This window comes from Sceloporus occidentalis, unplaced genomic scaffold (genome assembly GCF_023333645.1).
Source record: "Sceloporus occidentalis isolate IW3139 unplaced genomic scaffold, rSceOcc1.0.p SCAF_1, whole genome shotgun sequence".
Taxonomy (NCBI): Eukaryota; Metazoa; Chordata; class Lepidosauria; order Squamata; family Phrynosomatidae; genus Sceloporus; species Sceloporus occidentalis.
This window is the reverse complement of record NW_028316981.1, coordinates 292,586,617-292,607,794: the sequence shown is the minus strand read 5'-3', so window position 1 is coordinate 292,607,794 and position 21,178 is coordinate 292,586,617. Positions and strand designations below refer to the sequence as shown.

Genomic DNA, 21,178 nt, shown 5'->3' with positions numbered 1-21,178 from the left:
ACAGAGTTGATAGTACTGTGATTCCACTTTGACTGCTATGGCTGCTTCCTATAGGATCCTGGAATTTATAGTTTGGTGAGGCACTAGAACTCTCTGGCATAAACTGTAAATCCCAAGGTTCCATAGGAAGTAACCAGGACAGTTAAAGTGGAATCATAGTGCTGTGATTGTTTAGAGTGAAATAATGTTTTTAATTTGTTTGATTTATTTATGTCCTGTGTTTCTCCTATGAAGAAAGATGGTACAGATGTCTATAAAGCCATAAATTGTTTGAAAAGCACAGTGGGATTTTAAATTTAAAATAGAATCAAAGGAAAATCCATTCCAAATCCTCACATGAAATGAGTTTGGCTGCCAAATGCAGGCTTTTTAATAAAAGATATCTTTTGCCCGCCGGTAGAAAGACAACTTGAACTCATTTATTTACTGTCTCAGGAGGCTTTAAAATGGGTCGGCCGGGGGGGGGGGGTCGGCTGTGCTTTCGCATGGCTTTGAACATGTCCTCTTGTGATAGTGACTTTTGGCTGCCTAGATGAGTAGATGTTGCCACTTCCCAGTTTTCCAGAATATGTTGTTTATGATGAAGACATACTATTTCAATCATAAGTAGAAGCAGAAAATGAGAGTACTATATGAATATTCTTTTGCAAAAATTGACAGTCAGGCACATGTTGGAGATCAGACCAAAGACCAACAAAGGATGGGTCAACATTCACCAGAAGGAACATTGTATATGGTCATCAGACTATGTAGGTGTGTAAATACTGGGTGACAATGAGACACAAAACCTGAGAACTTCACTTGCTTCTCTGATAACACAATCCTGTGATCTTTTTGTGCTGATACAGAAGTGCTGCACTGATAGAAAACCCATTTTTATCTCTGTTATCTGGTGGTCTTACTGATGTCAAGGCAGCCTTGGCTGCTTTTTGTTTTCCACCTGGTTTGCTGCTTTTTGTTATTCATTTGTTCTTTGCACACTGTACAAAATTAAACATTGGAGCCTGTACTGGTTTAGTACTGTGGGAGTGTATAGTAGTACATTTCTCAGTCAGATTATACCTTTCACAGGGATGGGGATAGTCTGGCCCTCCAGATGTGCTTGGACTGCAATTCACAGCATTCCTCATCATTTTATATACTCTGCTGGATAGAGCTGCAGTTCAGTGACATTTGGAGGCTGCACAATATCCACTTCTGTTTTAAAGCAGGCCAGGCCAATTCAAAGATACATCACTATGGTCCATCCTGTCTCATTGGTATGTATGTTAAACTGTTTTATGACAGATAAAATGAAGAAAAATGAATTGTTTTTCTTTTTCTCTGTTCATAGAACATAGAGCTGTATAAGCATTTAACACCTGGGTCACTGCCCTTATGGTATAAAAATATATGGGGTTATGCTGATAATACTATGAATTTTATATGGTTAGGCATCTAAGTGGGCTTCTATAGCCTTTTCCCTCCAAATTACAGCAGCTAATCATCTCCAGATTTCTAATGTAAACTGTGTTTTCCACTAATCAAGAAACATATGTGTTTCACCTGGGGATGGAAATAATTGTGAGTAACAGCTGGATTTTATATTTTGAAATATTTTTGAAGAAATATTTTGTAAAATGGGATGAGAATAAATATTTGTCCCTTTGCTCCTGGGAGCCCCAGAGGCTGTGTTATGTGAAAGCATCACAATACTAGCTAAAACCTTATTGAAAGTCTACAGACCCTTCCCCATCCTAGTTTCATGTTAAGACTCTGATCATGCACACACCATGACTTCAGCATCACACACAATCCCTCCCCACATTATTCCTCTATCCACTTGCTTTTGTAACATTGTGCTTGATGAAAACATCTGGAGATCTCAAAATCTTGCCCTCTGATCTTTGAATTTGGCCCAATAAAAATGCTAGACTAGCCTTTCTCAAACTTTTTATCCCAGAGGAACCCTTGAAATAAGTCTCAGGGAATTCCTGCTCCCCCAAAAATAAAATAAAATCTATAGCTCAAACAAAAAGGATTTCCCCCCCTCACAATCTCTTTTGGAACCACTAGTGACCTCTTGCTAAACCCTAGGGTTCCTGGTTGAGAAACTGTATGCTAGACTAATATGGATTTTGAATTTCTTTGTTGTGATTTCTCCTTCCTGAATTTGATATCAGCACTATCTATTCCAAGGTTTTAGTCCCATAATTTAAGGGTTTTCTTGTTGTGCAGATACATAAGCTACAGTGAAGTCTCTTAGCATCTACAATACTTCAAACATAACGAAGGTGCCACTACCTCACACACTATTGGGGATCAAATCAACAACCCTGAAACTCATAGATCAAATCGTTTCTGACATATGGTGACCCTGAAGCTCATGGGGTTTTCTTGGCAAGATTTGTTCACAGGAGGTTTGCCATTGCCTTCCTTTGAGGATGAGAGCATGTGACTTGCCCTGGGTCATCTAGTCTTCCTACGGCCAAACAGGAAATTGAACCATGGTCTTCAGAGTCGTAGTCCAACACTCAAACTATAATGCCATTCTGGCTCTCATTTTATGCTCTGAGTTAAAAGCTTAGTTTGTTCACCCGCAGTATTGTATGTGGTTTAATTTGTGGTTCAAAAATTAGAAATTAGACTTCTTCATCCAAATGTAATATTTTTTTGTACAGGGTGTGAACTTTTCATCAAATATTTTCTAGGGGTGTGGGGCATAGAAAAGGTTGGGAACCACTGATGTAGATCATTAGAAGGTTTAACTATAGTTTTTTGTTGGTTTTTCGGGCTATGTGGCCATGTTCTAGCAGAGTTTCTTTCTGACGTTTCACCAGCATCTGTGGCTGGCATCTCTGAAGATGCCAGCCACAGATGCTGGCGAAACATCAGAAAGAAACTCTGCTAGAAGATGGCCACATAGCCCAAAAAACCCACAAAAAACTATGGATGCCGGCCATGAAAGCCTTCGACTTCACAGAAGGTTTAACTGTTAACAATGGATCATGATGATGATTGATGATGATTTAGCAGTGAAACGGTGAGATACTTCATCTTGTTGAGTTAGCAGAATATGGAAATGCAAGGAAAATTGCCCTAATGAGGATATTAGGATTTGCATAATTTGTGTTCAAAATATTCTTAATTATTTGTTGTTTTGAGCTAAAATCATAAAGAAAATCTCAAGTAGTGCAGTTAATTTGACTGGGCTTCTCTCAAAAGCTTGTCTTTCAGATCGGGTTTCCTCTGGTTTCAGATGGCTCATTAGCCCACTGGCGTATATTTAGAAGAGGGAATCTCTCTCAGAGATGGTACCTGTATATCTTCTGGCCATCTGGAACTAATCCTGCAATCCTATGTGTGTTTAAACATAACTAGAACATTGCTTTTTTTAAAATGGTTCTCAGAATCCACTGGACAGCATGGCCACCAGCAATTATAGTTTGGGCATTCTGGGAGCTGTAGTCCAAAAAAAGGTACTTTCCCATGCTCTCTACTTGCTTAGGAAGAGTGACACACACACACACACACACACACACACACACACACACAGTGTTTCTGAGAAAGGACATACGGCATGTAGGCTGCATACATTGCAAAGAAATACCTCAAATTTTCTCAAAACCCGGGTAAGCTGTCTCTAGGGATTGGAGGGTCACTCTAGCCTCTCCTCATGGGACCATGGAGAGTGCCATTCCTTTTTGGAGGATGAAAAAAGGTCTGAAGGGGACAAAAATGCAACCCCCACCATGGTGAATGTGTATTACATTTGGGTCCAAACATTTTTTGGTCCTCCTCAAATTTAGGTAATGTGTGGTCCCCAAACTCTCTTGTGGGGTCTGCATATAGCACATGGACCCGCTCCCCCATCCCACCAGTTTACATCTTCTCTTTGTCTCAAAGCCAAACCACTGCCAAGTACCAAAATCATGCCGTTACTCCTTATCGGTATCTCCAGACTTATTAATCTGCATTCAGTTACAGTCACACTTGCTGGGGTTAGAGATGCAGGACCCCCGTGAAAGTGGGAAAGTCACAAATAAAAAACTACTTAAAAAAAAAACCTGACAGAACACCTCCTGGGAATCTTAGGTCCTCCAACACAACACCCACCGGAAATTATTTATTTATTTATTTATTTATTTATTTATATCCCGCTCTTTTCCCTGGACTGGGACTCAGTTGACCACAGAATTGTGCTGGAGGACCTAAAAATGCCAAGAGACATGTTCTGTCTAGGAATTTCTAGGTCTTCATGCAACGTCTGGTGAAAATTGGCCATTGAGTCATGCTGGATGACCTAGAGATTTGTGGAGAGGACATATTAATCAATTCCGCAAATAATCACATCTGCAAAAGTCAAAGCTGCAAGTGGGAAGGGCTGATTGTACATTATAACCAACCTCGCCTTTGCTGTGTGTCTGGAGAACATTCCAGGAACCCTTCCACACTACACAGTTATAGCACTATGATTCCACTTTAACGTCCATGGCTGAAGTCTGTGGAATCCTGGGGCTTGTACTTTGATGAGGCAGTAGAACTCCTTTGCTGAGTATTTTAAATACCACTCCCTAAACTGTAGAGTTTAGGACTCCATAGGATGGAACCAACGACAATACAATGGCATCACAAAACTATAATTGTGAAGTATTAAAGGTCCCAGGTAAGATTCTTCTGCAGTCAGGTACCTCTCACTCTGTTGGGCATCTGCAGAACTGGACTTTTTTTATTAGTTCCTTGGCAGATTTCTTTCCTTCAAGGATCTGTTCTGCCACACAGTGTGTGCTGCTTTGTGTAGCTTAGCTCAAATTCAAAATGGTGAGTATTGCAGACCTTCTGCAAAGATCAAACCTCTAAGCCGGGGTTGAGGAAGTTTGCCCTGAGTCAAGTGAAAGTTGGTTGTAGTTCAGTCCCCTAAAAGGAGAGGTTGTTTGTGACACCACATCTTTTAGTAACTCTTGGGCTGCAACTGCACTGCAGAGATAATCCAGATTGGCACCATTTTAACTGCTATGGCTCTGTGCTATGGAATTCTGGGAATTGTAGTTTTGTGAGATATTTGCCTTCTCTGTCTGGTGCCACAAAACCCGACAAATCCCAGGATTCCATAGCACTGAGCCATGGCAGTTAAAGTGGTGGCAACCTGGAGTATTTCTGCAGTCCAGATGCAGCTTTGGCATGCACATCTGTTTCTTTGGTTGCTGCTTTCGTTGCACATGTTTTCTCCAGAGAGCTAAATGTTGTTTGAAAGAGCAATTGTTGATATGTAAACACCTCCTGTTTGAGCATATGAAGAGCATTTTGTATTGAGTCTCTCTGTCCCTGTGTTGTCTAATTAGACTGATAGAAATTCTCCAAGGACTCAAACAAAGACCTTTCACATCATCTGCAGTGGAATCCTTTTTAAAAAAATGAAGGTGCAAGGAACTGAGCCTGGGACATTCAGTAGATAAATCATATGCTCTTCCACAGAGTGATATTGAACAGGTTTTCTAGGTTCCACGCTCCACCAAATTTACAATTCTTTTTTTTTTACCAAGTGAAGTTACATTACATTGTACACAAGAGCTGGCCATACCATTAGACAGAATGAGGTAGCAAGTGCTGAGGAGTGTGAATTGGGCCATAGCTGAGAGAAGTTCCCAACGCCTTCCAAATTATGCTAGTGGAATTGCTTCCATCAGTGGAAACATCTTGGCCTTCAGCCGTCCTGATTTGGCAGAGATAGTCCCAATTAGTCCTCCGCCATCCCACATTTTCAGATGCTTTTAAAACATCTGCGTTTCTCTCTCCTTTTTCTACCTTCCCTCTTTTGTCTTCAGCTCACTTAATTTGCTGCAAATTGAGTTCAAAATGCAAAAGTAATTTGCACTCACAGAGAGAGGAGTGGGCAGAGTTACCATCCTGTCCTTTGCCTCATGTTCTGCTTACATGTGGTTCAGCATAACTGGACTGGGATTTTTCTGGTTCTTGGGGATTTCATTACTAATGTAAACCAAATGTGGGCAAAGTGTGGTCCTCCGGGTGTTTTTGGACTTTACGTCCTATTATCTTTCATCATTGCGACTGCAGTCCAAGAACATTTCCCTGTGGGGTTCCCCACCACAGTGTAAATAATTCCTACCACACTTTCTTGAAATATTAGAATATCTTGCTGGTGCATGTAAGGTCATGTCTGTGTGGTCCCCCTCCCCTTGCCACAGCCTATCCAAGAATGCCTTAATAAAGTTGTCAGGTTGCCAGGCGTGGATTTATCTGGTGCACAAGCATGCTGGGTCTCCATGCTGGAGGGGCTAAATTAGGCTCAGAAGCCTTTGTAATCTCCACTGCTAATCCTCAGAAATGCAGATTGGTCAAAATTAGAATCGTAGCCTATCTGAACATGTCTAATAGAACCAGGGAGGCAACATTTATATGCCAAGTCTGAACATTATTAGCTGAGTTTGGTCAAGACCTAACAAGATATTTCAGTCTTGTTCGGTGGAGATTGGGGCCTGTATTCAATGTTGACTCTGGCTACCAGCACAATGGACCTTTCTTCTCCACCATTCCCTCCTGTGTCCTCCACACTGCCCAATATCATCTCTAGAAGGTTTCCCAGCCCTCTTGAGCAGGTTTTTGGAGATGTAGGGGTCACAGCTGAGGGAAGGAGTTCCCAATGTTTTCCCAGTTTTGCTAGTGGAATTGCTTCCATCAATGGAAGCATCCTGGCCTTTGTTTTCCTTTTGCATGGCTGGATTCCACCCCTCAAATCTGCCATTGTAAAATGCTTCTGAATTTTCTCAGTCACAGGGTCATGGTTTATCACATTATATTGCCTTACACTAAACATCAATTCCCATTCTTTGTCCATTTCATAAGGTCCAGAGGGCTGTTTTTGGAGCTCTTTGCAGTCTGCTATGCCTTGCCACCATCCTGAATAGTTTGCTGTAATCTGGCCACTGCTCCATAATTGAAGATGATTTCCTGAACAAGCTAATTTATTATGCCCTTCCTTCTGGAGGAGTGTGTTGTTTCCTGTTGTTTAGCCAATTTAATGACACAGTGGATGGCCTTCCACCTTATCCCAAGACTGCCAGGTTTGCTCGGGGGCCTTTCATTTGACCTTGCCAATGCTTTTTGAAAGACTTGAGTATATATTATTTACCAGATTGCCCTGTTTCAGAGACTTTAATGGAAACAAATTAGCTGGCACACTTGCTCATTAAATGTTTTGATTAACATATCCTATTATTTGTCCTTAATCATATTATGCCAACTGGGGGCCTTTTCCTCCAGAGAGGGCAGTGGAGTGAGGAAGAAGGTTGCAAAAAGTGCTTGGAACTCTCTCCAATGTAACTGAGCATCATCTGCTTCAGTATAGTTCAGATTCCATGTTCTTCTGTTCTCTTGGACTAGGAAAAACTACTCCAGGCTCTGCAGTTCTGTCTTACGAGCTCTCCCTGAGAACTCTATATAGTCCTCTCTTTACCAGTCCTTCCTGAGGAAGAGAAGATTGCTCCCCAGAAATGCCATCGAGCTAGGAGAAATTAAGCAAAGGGAGCTACATTAGATCCTTACAATAGAGGTTCCCCACCCCTGTTTGAAGAGGTTAGTGAAAATGGCATGGGATTCCTTTGCACACTGTCTTGAGGCTCTTCCACTCCTGTGCAAGCTCCCTCTGTGAAGATGTAGCATTACAGTACCTTGGGCATTACGCTCTCAGCCTCAGGGGTAGGCACAGTCAAATCTCCTCTGAACAAATCTTGCCAAGAAAACCTTGTGATAGGTTCACTGTAGGATCATCACAAGTCAGAAACAACTGGAAGCCACAAAACATTGACAACACATGATCAAGCACAAATTAACCAACATCCTTAAAAATAATGATGTGTAAACAGGAAGGTTATCCATTAAACTGGATGTTAAATGTCTAGGTATATTTAGGTCCAAAACACACTGCAGAAATAATCAAGTTTGAGACTGGTGTAACTGCCCTGGCTCATTGTTAGGGAATCCTGGGAACTGTAGTTTATTGTGGCACCAGAACTCTCTGACACAGTTCCCTGAATTCCCTAGCACTGAGCCAGGGCAGTTACACCGATCTCAAACTGGATTATTTCTGCAGTGTGTTTTGGACCTCAGTCAACAAAGTGGATGCATTCCTAGGCATTGCTTCTTTAAAAGCAAATTTGGTACCAGAGGCAGAAATAACATGAGAAGAATAGGGTTTGGCTCTTTATTGTGTGGGAATTTATGTGTGCTGTTGTTTTGAATGTACCATATGCATCAGATCAGGCTAAGATGAGGCTAGAAAACTTAGAATATGATGTTCCCAAGTGACACAAAAACCAGGAAGAGATTGTGGAAGGAGATGTTTTAGATCATTTATGGGGAACCCCTCCCCCCAGTCAGCAACCATTGATGCACAGAAAGGGGGGGGGAAATAAGTTGAGGGTCACATAGTCAATTGGGTGGTTGTGGAGAGAAGCCTTTGAAAGTGTGAACCAGGCCAGTTGATCCTTGCCTTCAAATATCTTCTTAGTGAGAAGCCAGGTGTTGGACCAACTTCTATCTCAGAAGTGAGCTTTGCATAGGACTTAACATTAGGCAGAACTAGGCATTATAGGAAACAATAGCAAAGTGTTGGAGGGAAGCACTGAGTGGCACATGGCATGCATAGCATCCCTGAGACTAGACTGCTGTTTTCAGGTACAATGAAAGAAGCTGCAGCACCTTTAAGACTAACTTTTTTTTTTATTTTTGCATGAGCTTTCATGGATATAAGCCCACTTCTTCATATGCAGTACTGAGTAATAGTAAGGCCTCAGGTATAAAGCATATTTATACAGGTATGGGAGTGGAATAGATACCACTCAGTACTGCATCCAAAGAAGTGGGTTCATATCAATGAAAGCTCATGCAAAAATAAAAACCAGTTAATATTAAACGTACTGCCATGTTTCTTTTTTCCCCTCCCCCTTCCTCCTTTTTATGCTGCAAGAGTCTAACACAGCTACTACTTTGAAAATTACTATACTACAATGAAAGATGGTGTTTCAGCAACTTTTGATGAAAGATTCAATTTTCTCAAGCAGTATAATGGGGTAGCCCTGGGCTTTAAGGATGCAAATTGGCCAGCACACAGCCAGCATTGACCAGTAGCCTGTTGATGCCATATGGTGGTCCAGTGCTTTGGTATAAGGCAGTGGTCTCAAAGTGGTCGCCTATGAACTGGTGTTGATCTGTAGAAAGTTTCCAGGAAATGATGTGCATTATGAGAATAATATAGCACAACTATGGTAGCAGTGCCTGGGGCAAATTGTTGGTCCACCACATCAGATCACTTGAGAAGCACTGTCTTAAGGGGTGGTTTAGACCAGTATATAATCTTTGGGCGCTGGTCAGACAATTGACTTGGGTTGGAGTCCTGTATCCGCGATTTAAGTATACACTGGGCCCTCAATATCCACTGGGGTTTGGGTTCAGGCCCCGCTGTGGATACCAAAGTCTGTGGATGCTCAAGTCTCATTATATACAATGATGTAGTAAAATTATATATACCCTTATATAAACTGTGGTTGATTGCATTCGTGGATGCAAAACCCATAGAAATGAAGGGCCAAATATACTTAACAAAGGCCTGTTACACACGGGCACCCTGGGACAGACTCAGTCCGTGCTAGGGTTAGAAAGGGGCATCTCTTCCAGACGCCCCTAACCCTACCACGGACTGAGTCCGTAACAAATGGCGGTGGACGTTCCACACAGCCGCCGCCATCTTGACGTAGTGGACGCTCTGCGTCTGCAAGTCGCATCTCAGAAGTGACACCACGAGTGCGCAACTAGCGCCTCGCAGTGTCTCTTCCAGGGCCCAGGAAAGAGCATGATTTTCGCGCTCCTTCTCTGCAGCATCCGGGAACCGCGCCGTTTGGCTGCTGCGATTTCCGGACACTGCAACCGGCGGCAGCAGCAGACTGCCACTTCTCGGCGGTCTGTAATGGGCCCAAGTAACCTCTATTTGCCCAACTACTCCTCAAACCTGATGGAAATGTCATTCACCCATGCTCCAATCCCTAGTGAATGGATCTCCTCCTTCCTGTGTAACTGATATAGATGCTTAACTAAGTACAGTAGACCCTTGGTATCCACTGGGGTTTGTTTCCAGGACCCTCCAAAGATACCAGAATCCATGGATGTTCAAGTCAAATACAATGGTATAGTAAAATAGTGTTATATAAAATGGCAAAATCAAGATTTGCTTGTTGGAATTTATATATTTTTGGAATATATTTCAAGCCATGGATGCTTCAATCCATGGATGAAGAATCCATAGATATGGAGGATCGACTAGCTGATACAGAATTCCAGCTACAATTTTACTGCCTGAGAAAGCTGTGTTGCTCCTTCCAAACAGTTCAGTAGGGCAGCTTTCTCTTCTGACAGAGAGGGTTTCTGCTACTTCAGTGTCCATGCCCATTTTATGCCTGCCACCACACTGTCCCCTCCACCAGTGCTGATGCAGTTATGACTACTTAACAAGATATGGATCTGATCTGCACTGTGAAGGAAGGAGCTGGGCAAGTCTGGTTGGTGCCAGCCAGTCACTGCTGTGAATACCTACGGAGGGGAAAGGATGGAAATTGAAGGTTGTCGCTGACAAAAGGCAGTTAGAGGAAAGAACACAGATGGGTAGGGGGGAAGATGACATAGAGATAGGGAAAAGCTGAGATAGGACAGTCAGCCAGGGGGAAGAACTAAATAGGATTTCGGGGAGCCATGAACGATTGAATAGTGCAGGGATTAATGTATGGTCTAATGTTTATTAATAGACTTCTACGTGTTTATTCTTTTTTACAACTGTGTTTGGCTGTTCCAGTTACGTTTTGATAGAGACTCTGGTTATGCTTACCACAATGAACCCTCTGAGTCCCAACTACCCAATTCTGGGAAGGGAAAGAGAGCAAGGTGAGTGACACCAGTCCAAGGGTCTGGAACTGCAGGCTATCCTGGAGGAGATCTGTCACATGGAGTTTCAAAGGTGACTCTCTGGCAAGAATTATAATGCAGTTTCTCTTTGTAACTACAGTGGATCCTTGTTATACGCTGGGGTTTGGTTCCAAGATCCCACGTGTATAACAAAATCCGTGTATGCTCAAGTCCCATTAAATATAATGACATAGCAAAATGGTGTCCCTAATAAAAAATGGAACATCAAGGTAAATTTATACTTTTTTGGAACATTTTCAAACCGTGTATGCTTAAATCCGTGTATAAAAAATCCGTGTATAAGAAGGGCCGACTGTACTCAGACAATCTCCTTTGCATTCCTTGGAGTTTAGTTTTGAGTAGACATGCAAAAGGTTGTACTGTTGATCTCTTAGAAAACCATGCCCATGACCAAACGACCACTGAAAGGGGCATGCCTGAACTGTTTCGTTTCACACATATGTAAGCAAGCACCTTTCTAGGTGAACTGTGCCATGCCAGCTCTGAGCTTTGTTTCACATAGTTACATCAGGCGCAAAGATTAAGCTCTGCCTGTCTGATGACACAGGTGAGGTTGCAACCTTTCCTTCTCAAAGTGTCTGAGAGGCTGGCTGTTTCAGGATGACCTAATCTCCTCTTCTCATCTTCTTGAAATAAAACATATAAGCAGCACTTGAAAAGCAACTTGGGGTAATGGGGAAGATCTCAGACGTGAGTGAAACTGTAAAGCTTTGCTGGATTTCACAATCCTTCGGTTTGGCTAGTCTTGAAATACCATGAAAATCCCTCTTCCAAATTAATATTGTTGTAATTTTAAAAAGACGTGTGGAGCACCACTTTGGAAGCTTCTACAACAGTTTATCAGAGGTATTTTAATAATCTTAAAATTGTTCTGTGTTTTTATTTTGCATTATTGTCATTTTTATTGGTGAGACTGGTGGCTTATCATTAATTGCCTGCAGTTCCTTCAATGTGTAGCAGCTGGAGTACAGTACATCCATACTATCCAGAGCAATTTGATAGATCTGCTCTACCCAGATCAGTTTGCCGTGATTCCATCCTACACAATCCTGTGATGTGTAGTTGGGTGAGGTACTTAAACTTATCTCTGTTCCACTCCACTCAACTATATTACTAGGGCACTCTAGCAGAAAACGCTCAGAACTTCATTAAACTATAAATCACATATGTGCTTCATCCAATAGGCTGGAACCAGGACAACTAATGTGGTATCCAAGTGCTATAATTGTGCAGTGTAGCAACACTGTAGGTTTGCTTTGGAAGAAACCTGACTCAATTCCATTGAATGATTGCTTTGATAACAAAGTACAGCACACAAAGGGAACCTGTAGCACCTTTGAGACTGTATCAACGAAAGAAGCTGGTAGCATAAGCTTTTGTTGACTTGAGCCTACCTCCTCAGATGCATGGGAACAGCACACTTTCCAAGCATACAAACCCTGTCCAGAAATGAATCCCATTGAGTTGAATGGAAGGCTGTGGAAGGCGTTCCCCTATAGCTGTTGCTGGGCTGTAACTAGCTGCCAGAGTCAGCAGTGATGGATAAAGGGAGGTGTAGTTCAATACCTAGAAAATGATACTTTTCCACAACTACTATAAATTATTTTTGTAGGGATGGAAAATGTTTTGGGGTTTGTTTGTTTTATTTGGAGATTCTCAAGGGGTGGATTTTGTTCTCAGTGGTGTTATTAAAAAACAACAACAAGCAATCTGTAGAGTTAAAATCATTTTAGAATTCATTAAAAGGCCATTTTTGAAAGTAGTTGCTACTCAGAATCATAGAGTTGGAAGAGACCGCAAGGGCCATCCAGTCCAACCCCATTCTGCCATGCAGGAAATCCCCGACAGATGGCCATCCAGCCTCTGTTTAAACACCTCCAAGGAAGGAGACTCTAATACACTTCGAAGGAGTTTGTTCCACTGTTGAACAGCCCTTAGGCTGTTCCTCCTCATGTTGAGGTGGAATCTCTTTTCCTGTAGCTTACATCCATTGCTCCAGGTCCTAGTCTCTGGAGCAGCAGAAAACAAGCTTGCTCCTTCCTCAATATGACATTCCTTCAAGTATTTAAACAGGGATATCATATCACCTCTTAACCTTCTCTTCTCCAGGCTAAACATCCCCAGCTCCCTAAGTCGTTTCTCATAGGGCATGGTTTCCAGACCCTTCACCATTTTAGTCGCCCTCCTTTGGACACGCTCCAGTTTCTCAATGTCCTTTTTAAATTGTGGTGCCCAGAACTGGACACAATATTCCAGGTGGGGCCTGACCAGAGCAGAATAGAATGGCACTATTACTTGCCTTGATCTAGACACTATACTTCTATTGATGCAGCCTAAAATTGCATTGGCCTTTTTAGCTGCCACATCGCACTGTTGACTCATGTTCAACTTATGGTCTACTTGGACTCCCAGATCACTTTCACACGTTCAGGTTGTTCTCATTGGCTGATACGCTGGTTCCCGAATCGAATCCAAGGTGAGGCGTTCCTATTAGAAACCGGATTAACTCTAGAACAGTACTAGAACAACCCGCAATCGTCCCCACTAAAAATCGAATCGTAAAGCGGTTTATAAATTTGATTCGTGTTTTCGTCATTTAACGTGGGTTTAAACAATAGAAGGGTCGAACCTACATTTTTTCCTTGATTCGAGATAGGAACCGGGTTATTGAAATAGGAACGATCAGCCTCTGAAATCGGGTTAACTGGATGGGAGGAGCGGAGCGCGATGGGCTGGCCTGGGGGTGTCACCCTCTTTGGTCTCTTTCTGCATCGCCAGCACCATTTTCTTCCATTCGCATAGACTCCCCCGCCCCCGGTGGATTGCAACCTCCCCTCTGTTTGAAGAGAACCACTGAACACCATTTGTAACAGAGAAAGGCTGGATGCACAGCGATCTGGGGGGAAATAGAGCCTTTCCTTCTCTCTTTCCCAAACGGAATCTGGGGAGACATAGGAAACCCTGGATGTGTGTGTGTGTGTATTCCACTTTATCTCTATCCCTGGAGACTTCTGCCCTCTCCTCTTTTGTATTGTGTCCTCCTTTCTATCCTGGACATCTCTTGCTCTTGCTTTATTTGGCTTTCACTCTCTCCTCTCTCTTAGGTCTGCAGCCTCTTGCCGCTGGGATCGTTCTCTTTTCCCCTTTTCTGTCTTGTGTCTCCTTCCCACTTAAACTGACTGCCTTCTCCTCCTTGATCCCATTTTCCAACCCTGGGCTTTGGATCCAGAGTCTCTACCCACTGAAACCCACTGACTTCTCCTCCTTGATCCCATTTTCCAACCCTGGGCTTTGGATCCAGAGTCTCTACCCACTGAAACCCACTGCCTTCTCCTCCTTGATCCGATTTTCCAACCCTGAGCTTTGGATGCAGAAGAGTCTCTACCCACTGAAACCCACTGCCTTCTCCTCCTTGATCCGATTTTCCAACCCTGAGCTTTGGATGCAGAAGAGTCTCTACCCACTGAAACCCACTGCCTTCTCCTCCTTGATCCCATTTTCCAACCCTGGGCTTTGGATCCAGAGTGTCTACCCACTGAAACCCACTGCCTTCTCCACCTTGATCTCATTTTCCAACCCTGGGCTTTGGATACAAAAGAGTCTCTACCCACTGAAACCCACTGACTTCTCCTCCTTGATCCAATTTTCCAACCCTGGGCTTTGGATGCAGAGTCTCTACCCACTGAAACCCACTGCCTTCTCCTCCTTGATCCCATTTTCCAACCCTGGGCTTTGGATCCAGAGTCTCTACCCACTGAAACCCACTGCCTTCTCCTCCTTGATCTCATTTTCCAACCCTGCGCTTTGGATCCAGAGTCTCTACCCACTGAAACCCACTGCCTTCTCCTCCTTGATCCAATTTTCCAACCCTGGGCTTTGGATGCAGAAGAGTCTCTACCCACTGAAACCCACTGCCTTTTCCTCCTTGATCCGATTTGGCAAACACACACACACACACACACACACTACAGACAGACAGACAGACACACACACACACGATTATATATGAATACTCACACACACACATGCATATATATATATAAATGCATACACACACAAACATATAGGTATATATACACATATGTGTGTGTGTGTGTGTGTGTGTGTGTGTGTGTGTGTGTATATATATATATATATATATAAGGTAATTATAAAGTAACAACTTTTTTAATTTATGAAAAAAACCTCATCTATAGTTCCAAACCCCACTGTAGAAATAATACAATTTGAGACCCCTTAACCTGCCCTGGCTCAGTACTAAGGAATTATGGGAACTGTTGTGTTTGTGAAACATTTATCCTCCTCTGCCAGAGAGTGCTGGTGCCATAATAAACTACCATTCCCAGGATTCCCTAGCACTGAGTTATGGCAGTTAATATGGGGAGACGCAGAAGAGGACGAATAAGGCTCCTTCTTGTCTGGGGAGGCGCAACAGAAGAGCCTCAGATGCAGACGATTTTCATTGGCTGCCGCCCCTCTAAAAAAATCACTCCCCAAATCTCCAAGCCAGAAGGATGACTGCCTCTGGAGGAACTTCCCCCAGCCTTTCTGGGGTCTTTCTTCCAAGGCAGCCAAGCAGAAGTGCTTTGGGGAGGCATTTTTCTCTCTTCCTCAACCATCCTTCCCCATGAATAACAAAAGTAAGGCCTAAGAGAGAGGAGAGAGTGAAAGCCGAATAAAGCAAGAGCGAGACGTCCAGGATAGAAAGGAGGACACAATACAGAAGAGGAGAGGGCAGAAGTCTCCAGGGATAGAGATAAAGTGGAATACACACACACACACACAAAGCAAAGCAGTCATCCTTCTGGCTTGGAGATTTGGGGAGTTATTTTTTTGGAGGGGCGGCAGCCAAGAGACAGGAAATTACAGGACTCAGAGCTTAGGCTCATAGGCACTTTAAGCGCCTCCTCATTGGCTCTTTAAAAAAAACCGCGAAATTTAAAACAAATTAAAAATGGTCAGGTAGTGGGAACGCAGGTACAGGATACATCGGTGCATGTTACTGCGAATTATTGTGAAGTCATGATGACGTCACTTTGATTGACAGCCGAAACAAGGGAATGTGAACGAACAAGTAACAGAACCGGTTTAAATATACACCGATTCATTCATGAATAGGAATGAAAGCAGGTCATTTACAGCGAATCAATTGGTAAATGAGAACAAAAAAAAAAGTGATTTGGAACGCGGGATAACACCCGTTGTATTTTGAATCGGTTTAACCAATACCGGTGTATTTCAAACCGCTGTAAATCGCAAGTGAGAACAACCCCCTTGTCTCATTCAGCCATGTGTCCCCCATCCTATATCTGTGCATTTCATTTTTCACCCTAAGTGCAGTACCTTACATTTCTCTGTGTTGAATTTCATTTTGTTAGCTTTGGCCCAGCTTTCTAGTCTATTCAGATCATTTTGAATGTTGGTCCTGTCCTCTGGAGTATTAGCTATTCCTCCTAATTTGGTGTCATCTGCAAATTTGATAAGTATGCTCCCAATTCTGTCATCCAAGTCATTGATAAAGATGTTGAATAGCACTGGGCCCAGGACAGAGCCCTGTGGGACCCCACTGGTCACTTCTCTCCAGGATGAAAAGGAGCCATTGTTGAGCACCCTTCGGGTTCAGATGGTCAACCAGTTACAAATCCATGTAACAGTTACCTTGTCTAGTCCACATTTTACAAGCTTGTTTTCAAGAATGTCATGGGAAACCTTGTCAAAAGCCTTACTGAAATCAAGATATACTATGTCCACAGCATTCCCTTCATCTAGCAAGTTAGTAATTTTATGAAAAAAAGAGATTAGATTTGTCTGGCATGACTTCTTTCAGGATAGACATTACATCTCTAGGTGGAGCATCCTGACTGTAAGGAAATGTGTATTATTTTCTCTCTTAAGCATGAGCTCCATTGTATTTTCTAACAATATGAAAATAACAACTGTCTTTCCAGAAAAAGTAGCTATCAAGATCTTGGATAAAACAAAATTAGACCAGAAGACACAACGGTTGCTCTCCCGGGAGATTTCCAGCATGGAAAAGTTGCACCATCCCAACATCATCCGACTTTATGAGGTCATGGAGACGCTCTCAAAACTACACCTAGTGATGGAATATGCCAGTGGAGGAGAACTGTTTGCTAAAATCAGTATGGAAGGAAAGTTGTCAGAAGCGGAGAGCAAGCACATCTTCTCTCAGATTTTGTCTGCTGTTAAACACATGGTAAATTCATTCCTTTCGTCCTTAAAATGGTGTTATTTTGTGTATGTCTTTTTTGAATGAAGGGACACAGTGGCTTGGTGGTTAAGATGCCAGTTCTGATTATTGTAAGGTCAGAAGGTTGGCAGTTCGAGGCCCAAGTGTAGAGGTGGTGCTTGGGGTGAGCTCCCATCATTAATCCCAACTTCTGCTAACCTAGCAGTTCGAAAGCATGCAAATGCAAGTAAATAGATAGGTGCCACTTTGATGTGAAGGTCACAGCTCTCGATGCAGTGATGCTGGACACATGACCACTGGAGTCGTCTTTGGACAATGCTCTTCAGCTTAGTAACAGAGATGAGCACCACCCCTACAGTCGGTCATGACTAGACATTCATCGCAAGATGAAACCTTTACCTTTATCCTTTCTTTAAAGCTTTACTGTTGGACTACAACTCCCATCAGCCTTAGCCAGAATAGTCAGCAATGAAGGATGCTGGATGTTGTAGTCCAGCATCATCCGTAGGGCCACATGTTCTCCCAGCTTTACCAAAAGAGAGTGGAAAACTAGTTTTCTCTGTTGCACTTACATTTTTAGCATGATAGTGTCAACAGTTCTTTCCATAATCAAAGAAATATTAATGTTCAATGTAACTGGGTTTGTAGTTTTTTTTAAATTTTATTTCATATTTTAAACATGCAATCCATAACATTTTCCATATATATATATGTGTGTGTGTGTGTGTGTGTGTGTGTATATATATATTCATTCTTACATTCTAATACATTATATCTAAATATATTTTATATACCACCTCGGTGCTCCCCTTCCCCAGAGCCTTTACCATCGTTGTATTCCATCCAAAATTTCATTTCGTCTCGTGGAGGTAATTTTCCATCTTTTCTTAATGCTTTTTCAATAAATTTTCTCCATATCTCATCGAAATAATTTCTTTTCCATAGTCCTTTCCTTACTTTCAATTTGCATGTTAATTTGTCATTAATTGCTAATTTCCATACTTCTTTATACCAGTCCTCCAGTTCTACCATTATTTCTGTTTTCCGAAGTCTTGCAATAAATAATCTCGCTGCTGTAAGTAAATTTGTTATCAGTTCCATTTCCTCCTTTTTTCCATTTTTCAACATTATTTAATGGTAACAAAACTATATTTGGTTTCCTATCTATTTTTATATTCATAATATTTTCTGTTTCTAAAATCACTTTTCCCCAAAATTTTTGTACATATTTACATTGCCACCACATATGCATATAGGACCCTGTTTCTTGACAACCTCTTCAATAGTTTTTTGAGTTGTTCTTATCAATATTATATAATCTTACTGGTGTCAAGTATCATTTCCAAATCAATTTATAGTAATTTTCTTTAATTCGTATTGATAGATTTTTTTTTAGAAGAGATACTACAAATAAATTAAAAAGTTAAATTTATCAAATCAATGAGCACTCGGGGGGTAGGCAGTTTTTTTTCTGGGCCTTGGAACGTCTTTGCCACCCCTCCCCACAGGGGTAGTTTCAGCAACTGTGGCTAGAGCAGTTTGCTCCAGCAAGAAGAAGTGGGGAGGCAAATGGGACATGGGGAGGGAGGGGGGGATAGGGTATGGTATGGGTATGGGTTGCAGAAATTGGAGCCATTAGAAATAGAAGTAAATTGTATTATGTTAGGTAAGCTGAAAATTTCAACTTTAAACACCAAAGGTTCAGTGGTTTAACAAAGAAGGATTGAAGCATTACTAAAGACGGACACAGCAGATATTATTTTTTTTACAAGAGACGCATCAACAGGAGGAGGGACAAAATGAATTAAAACTGAATTGGGCAAGGAATTATGAAAAAGCATTTGGAAGTTCTAAATCAAAGGGTGTGGCAATAATAATTGCAAAAAAATGTAATTTTGTAATAAATAAAGTATTAAGAGATGAAGATGGAAGATATATAATAATACAGGGGGAATTAGGCGAGGACAAATATGTATTGGTAAATGCATATGCCCCAAATGAAAAGCAAGAAGAGTTTTATGAGAAGGTATTGAAAAAAGTGGAAAATGTACAAGAACAATATGTGGTTTTGGCAGGTGATTTCAACATACAGATGGATAAGATTAAAGATGAATTTAACCTTTCAGCAAAGGATAAACTTAGAAATATAACTAATTTAAAAAAATAATGAAAAAAAGGGAATTTAAAGATGTATGTGTCAGGGATGATGGGAGTTGTAGCTCTTCACCTCTGGCTCTAACTCACCACCTTGTTATGCAGCAGTGCTGACCAGCTTTGGTCAGTGGTTAATGCTTTTCTTCCAAAGCAGCAGAGTTTCAGAGAATAGGCTGAAGACCCTGACAAACTCTCCAAGCCTTCTCACTCTTCTTCCTCAGAAGTCTCCAAACTTCTCCAGGATCCTGCTGGCTCTTGTATCTTCACTCAAGACACCAGACAACTCAGTAGTCTTATATAAAAGATCTACTTTATTCTACTACATACAAAATACTATATGCCCTACAAATCACAATCTCTACAATCTCCAATACAGTGGTGCCCCGGGTTACGAAATTAATTCGTTCCGCTGTCAATTTCGTAACCCGAAAGGCTTTCGCAAGCCGAATTCCCATAGGCGCTAATGGGGAAAAGCCGCGATTCCGTGTGAAATCGCGCCGAAAAGCACCAAAAGTTATTTCGTAACCCGGAAAAACTTTCGTAACCCGGAACAATGTTTTCCAATGGGATTTTTTCGTATCCCGAAAATTTCGTAACCTGGGTATTTCGTATCCCGAGGTACCACTGTACTCCAAACTACCCAAAACACTCCAACTACCCACAAAATACATTGGCAAACCTAGCAATTATTATAGCCATTGTTAAACACCCCCCACTTAGTCAGTTTCCACCCAGTGGGCGTGTACATTCATTTTGATTGGTTCTCATAGTTCAACCCATACTTAAGAATTTCATCATTTCACCTTGTACACTTAATGAATCTCAGGTGTTTTCAGTTGTACATTCTATAATTGTCCTTGACATTCAAGACTTCTAAATTACATTAGCTTTTTCACCTGTGTGGCTTCTTAATTGCTTTTGCTTAGTCACTGTGACTTTCACATACATGTTTTATTTCTTCTACTGTATGTCCCATGTTGCATTTTCCTTAACAGTATGGAGATTAGTTAAAGGGGATGAAAGGAAATATACATATTATTCTGCTGTGCATAAAACTTATACTACAATAGATTATATTTTTGTTTCAAAAATATGATAAAGTTTTAAATGCTGAAATAGCAAATATAAAAGTAACAGACAATGCTTTGGTGAATGTAGAAATTGTTATCAAGAAGGATTATGAGCAAGTAAAGAGATGGAGGTTAAATACTAAGGTATTGAATGATAAGGATAGTGTAGAAAAAAAATAGGAATGGCAAGAAACATGGGATATAAATGATAAAGATGTGACAAAAGGATGATTATGGGACACTATGAAAATTGTTACAAGAGGAATATGTATAAAGAAAACATAATCTTAAGAAAAGACAAGAAGAAAGAAAGAAGAAATTAGAAAAAGAACTAGAACAATTGGAAAATAGATATATACTAAATAGAGATAAACAGGTATATGTGGAATTAAGGGCAAAAAGGGAAGAACTGGATAAAATGGAAATAAATGAGGTAGAAGAAAATTTGATCTATTTAAGAAGATAATTTTTTGAGTGTAGTAATAAAAATTCAAAAATGTTAGCGAGATCCACACAGAAAAGGAAAATGGAAAGTATGATAAATATGGTCAAATATAAGTCTGGTGGAATATGTAGATTGATGAAAGACAAAATAAAATATTTTGACGGACAAAACAGAGAAATATGTGGAAGAAAATTGGGGACAAAAAATAAAGGAAAAAGATAAAGAATTACTGGAACAACGCATTGAGAAAGTAGAGATAGCAGAGGTAATTAAGAAATTGAAAAATGGGGAAACTCCAGGAATGAATGGATTGGGATCTGAATATTA

At 41.3% G+C, this 21,178-nt stretch overlaps 1 protein-coding gene across 2 annotated transcripts in view; it reads left to right on the top strand.

Moving 5' to 3' along the window:
- NIM1K (NIM1 serine/threonine protein kinase) overlaps positions 1-21,178 on the top strand; it is a 47,756-nt gene that overhangs the window by 24,940 nt on the left and 1,638 nt on the right. For both annotated transcript variants that reach the window (XM_089513268.1, XM_089513269.1), the window contains exon 3: positions 16,920-17,188. In XM_089513268.1, the coding sequence (XP_089369394.1) occupies positions 16,920-17,188 (269 nt within the window). The remainder of the gene's footprint in view (positions 1-16,919; positions 17,189-21,178) is intronic.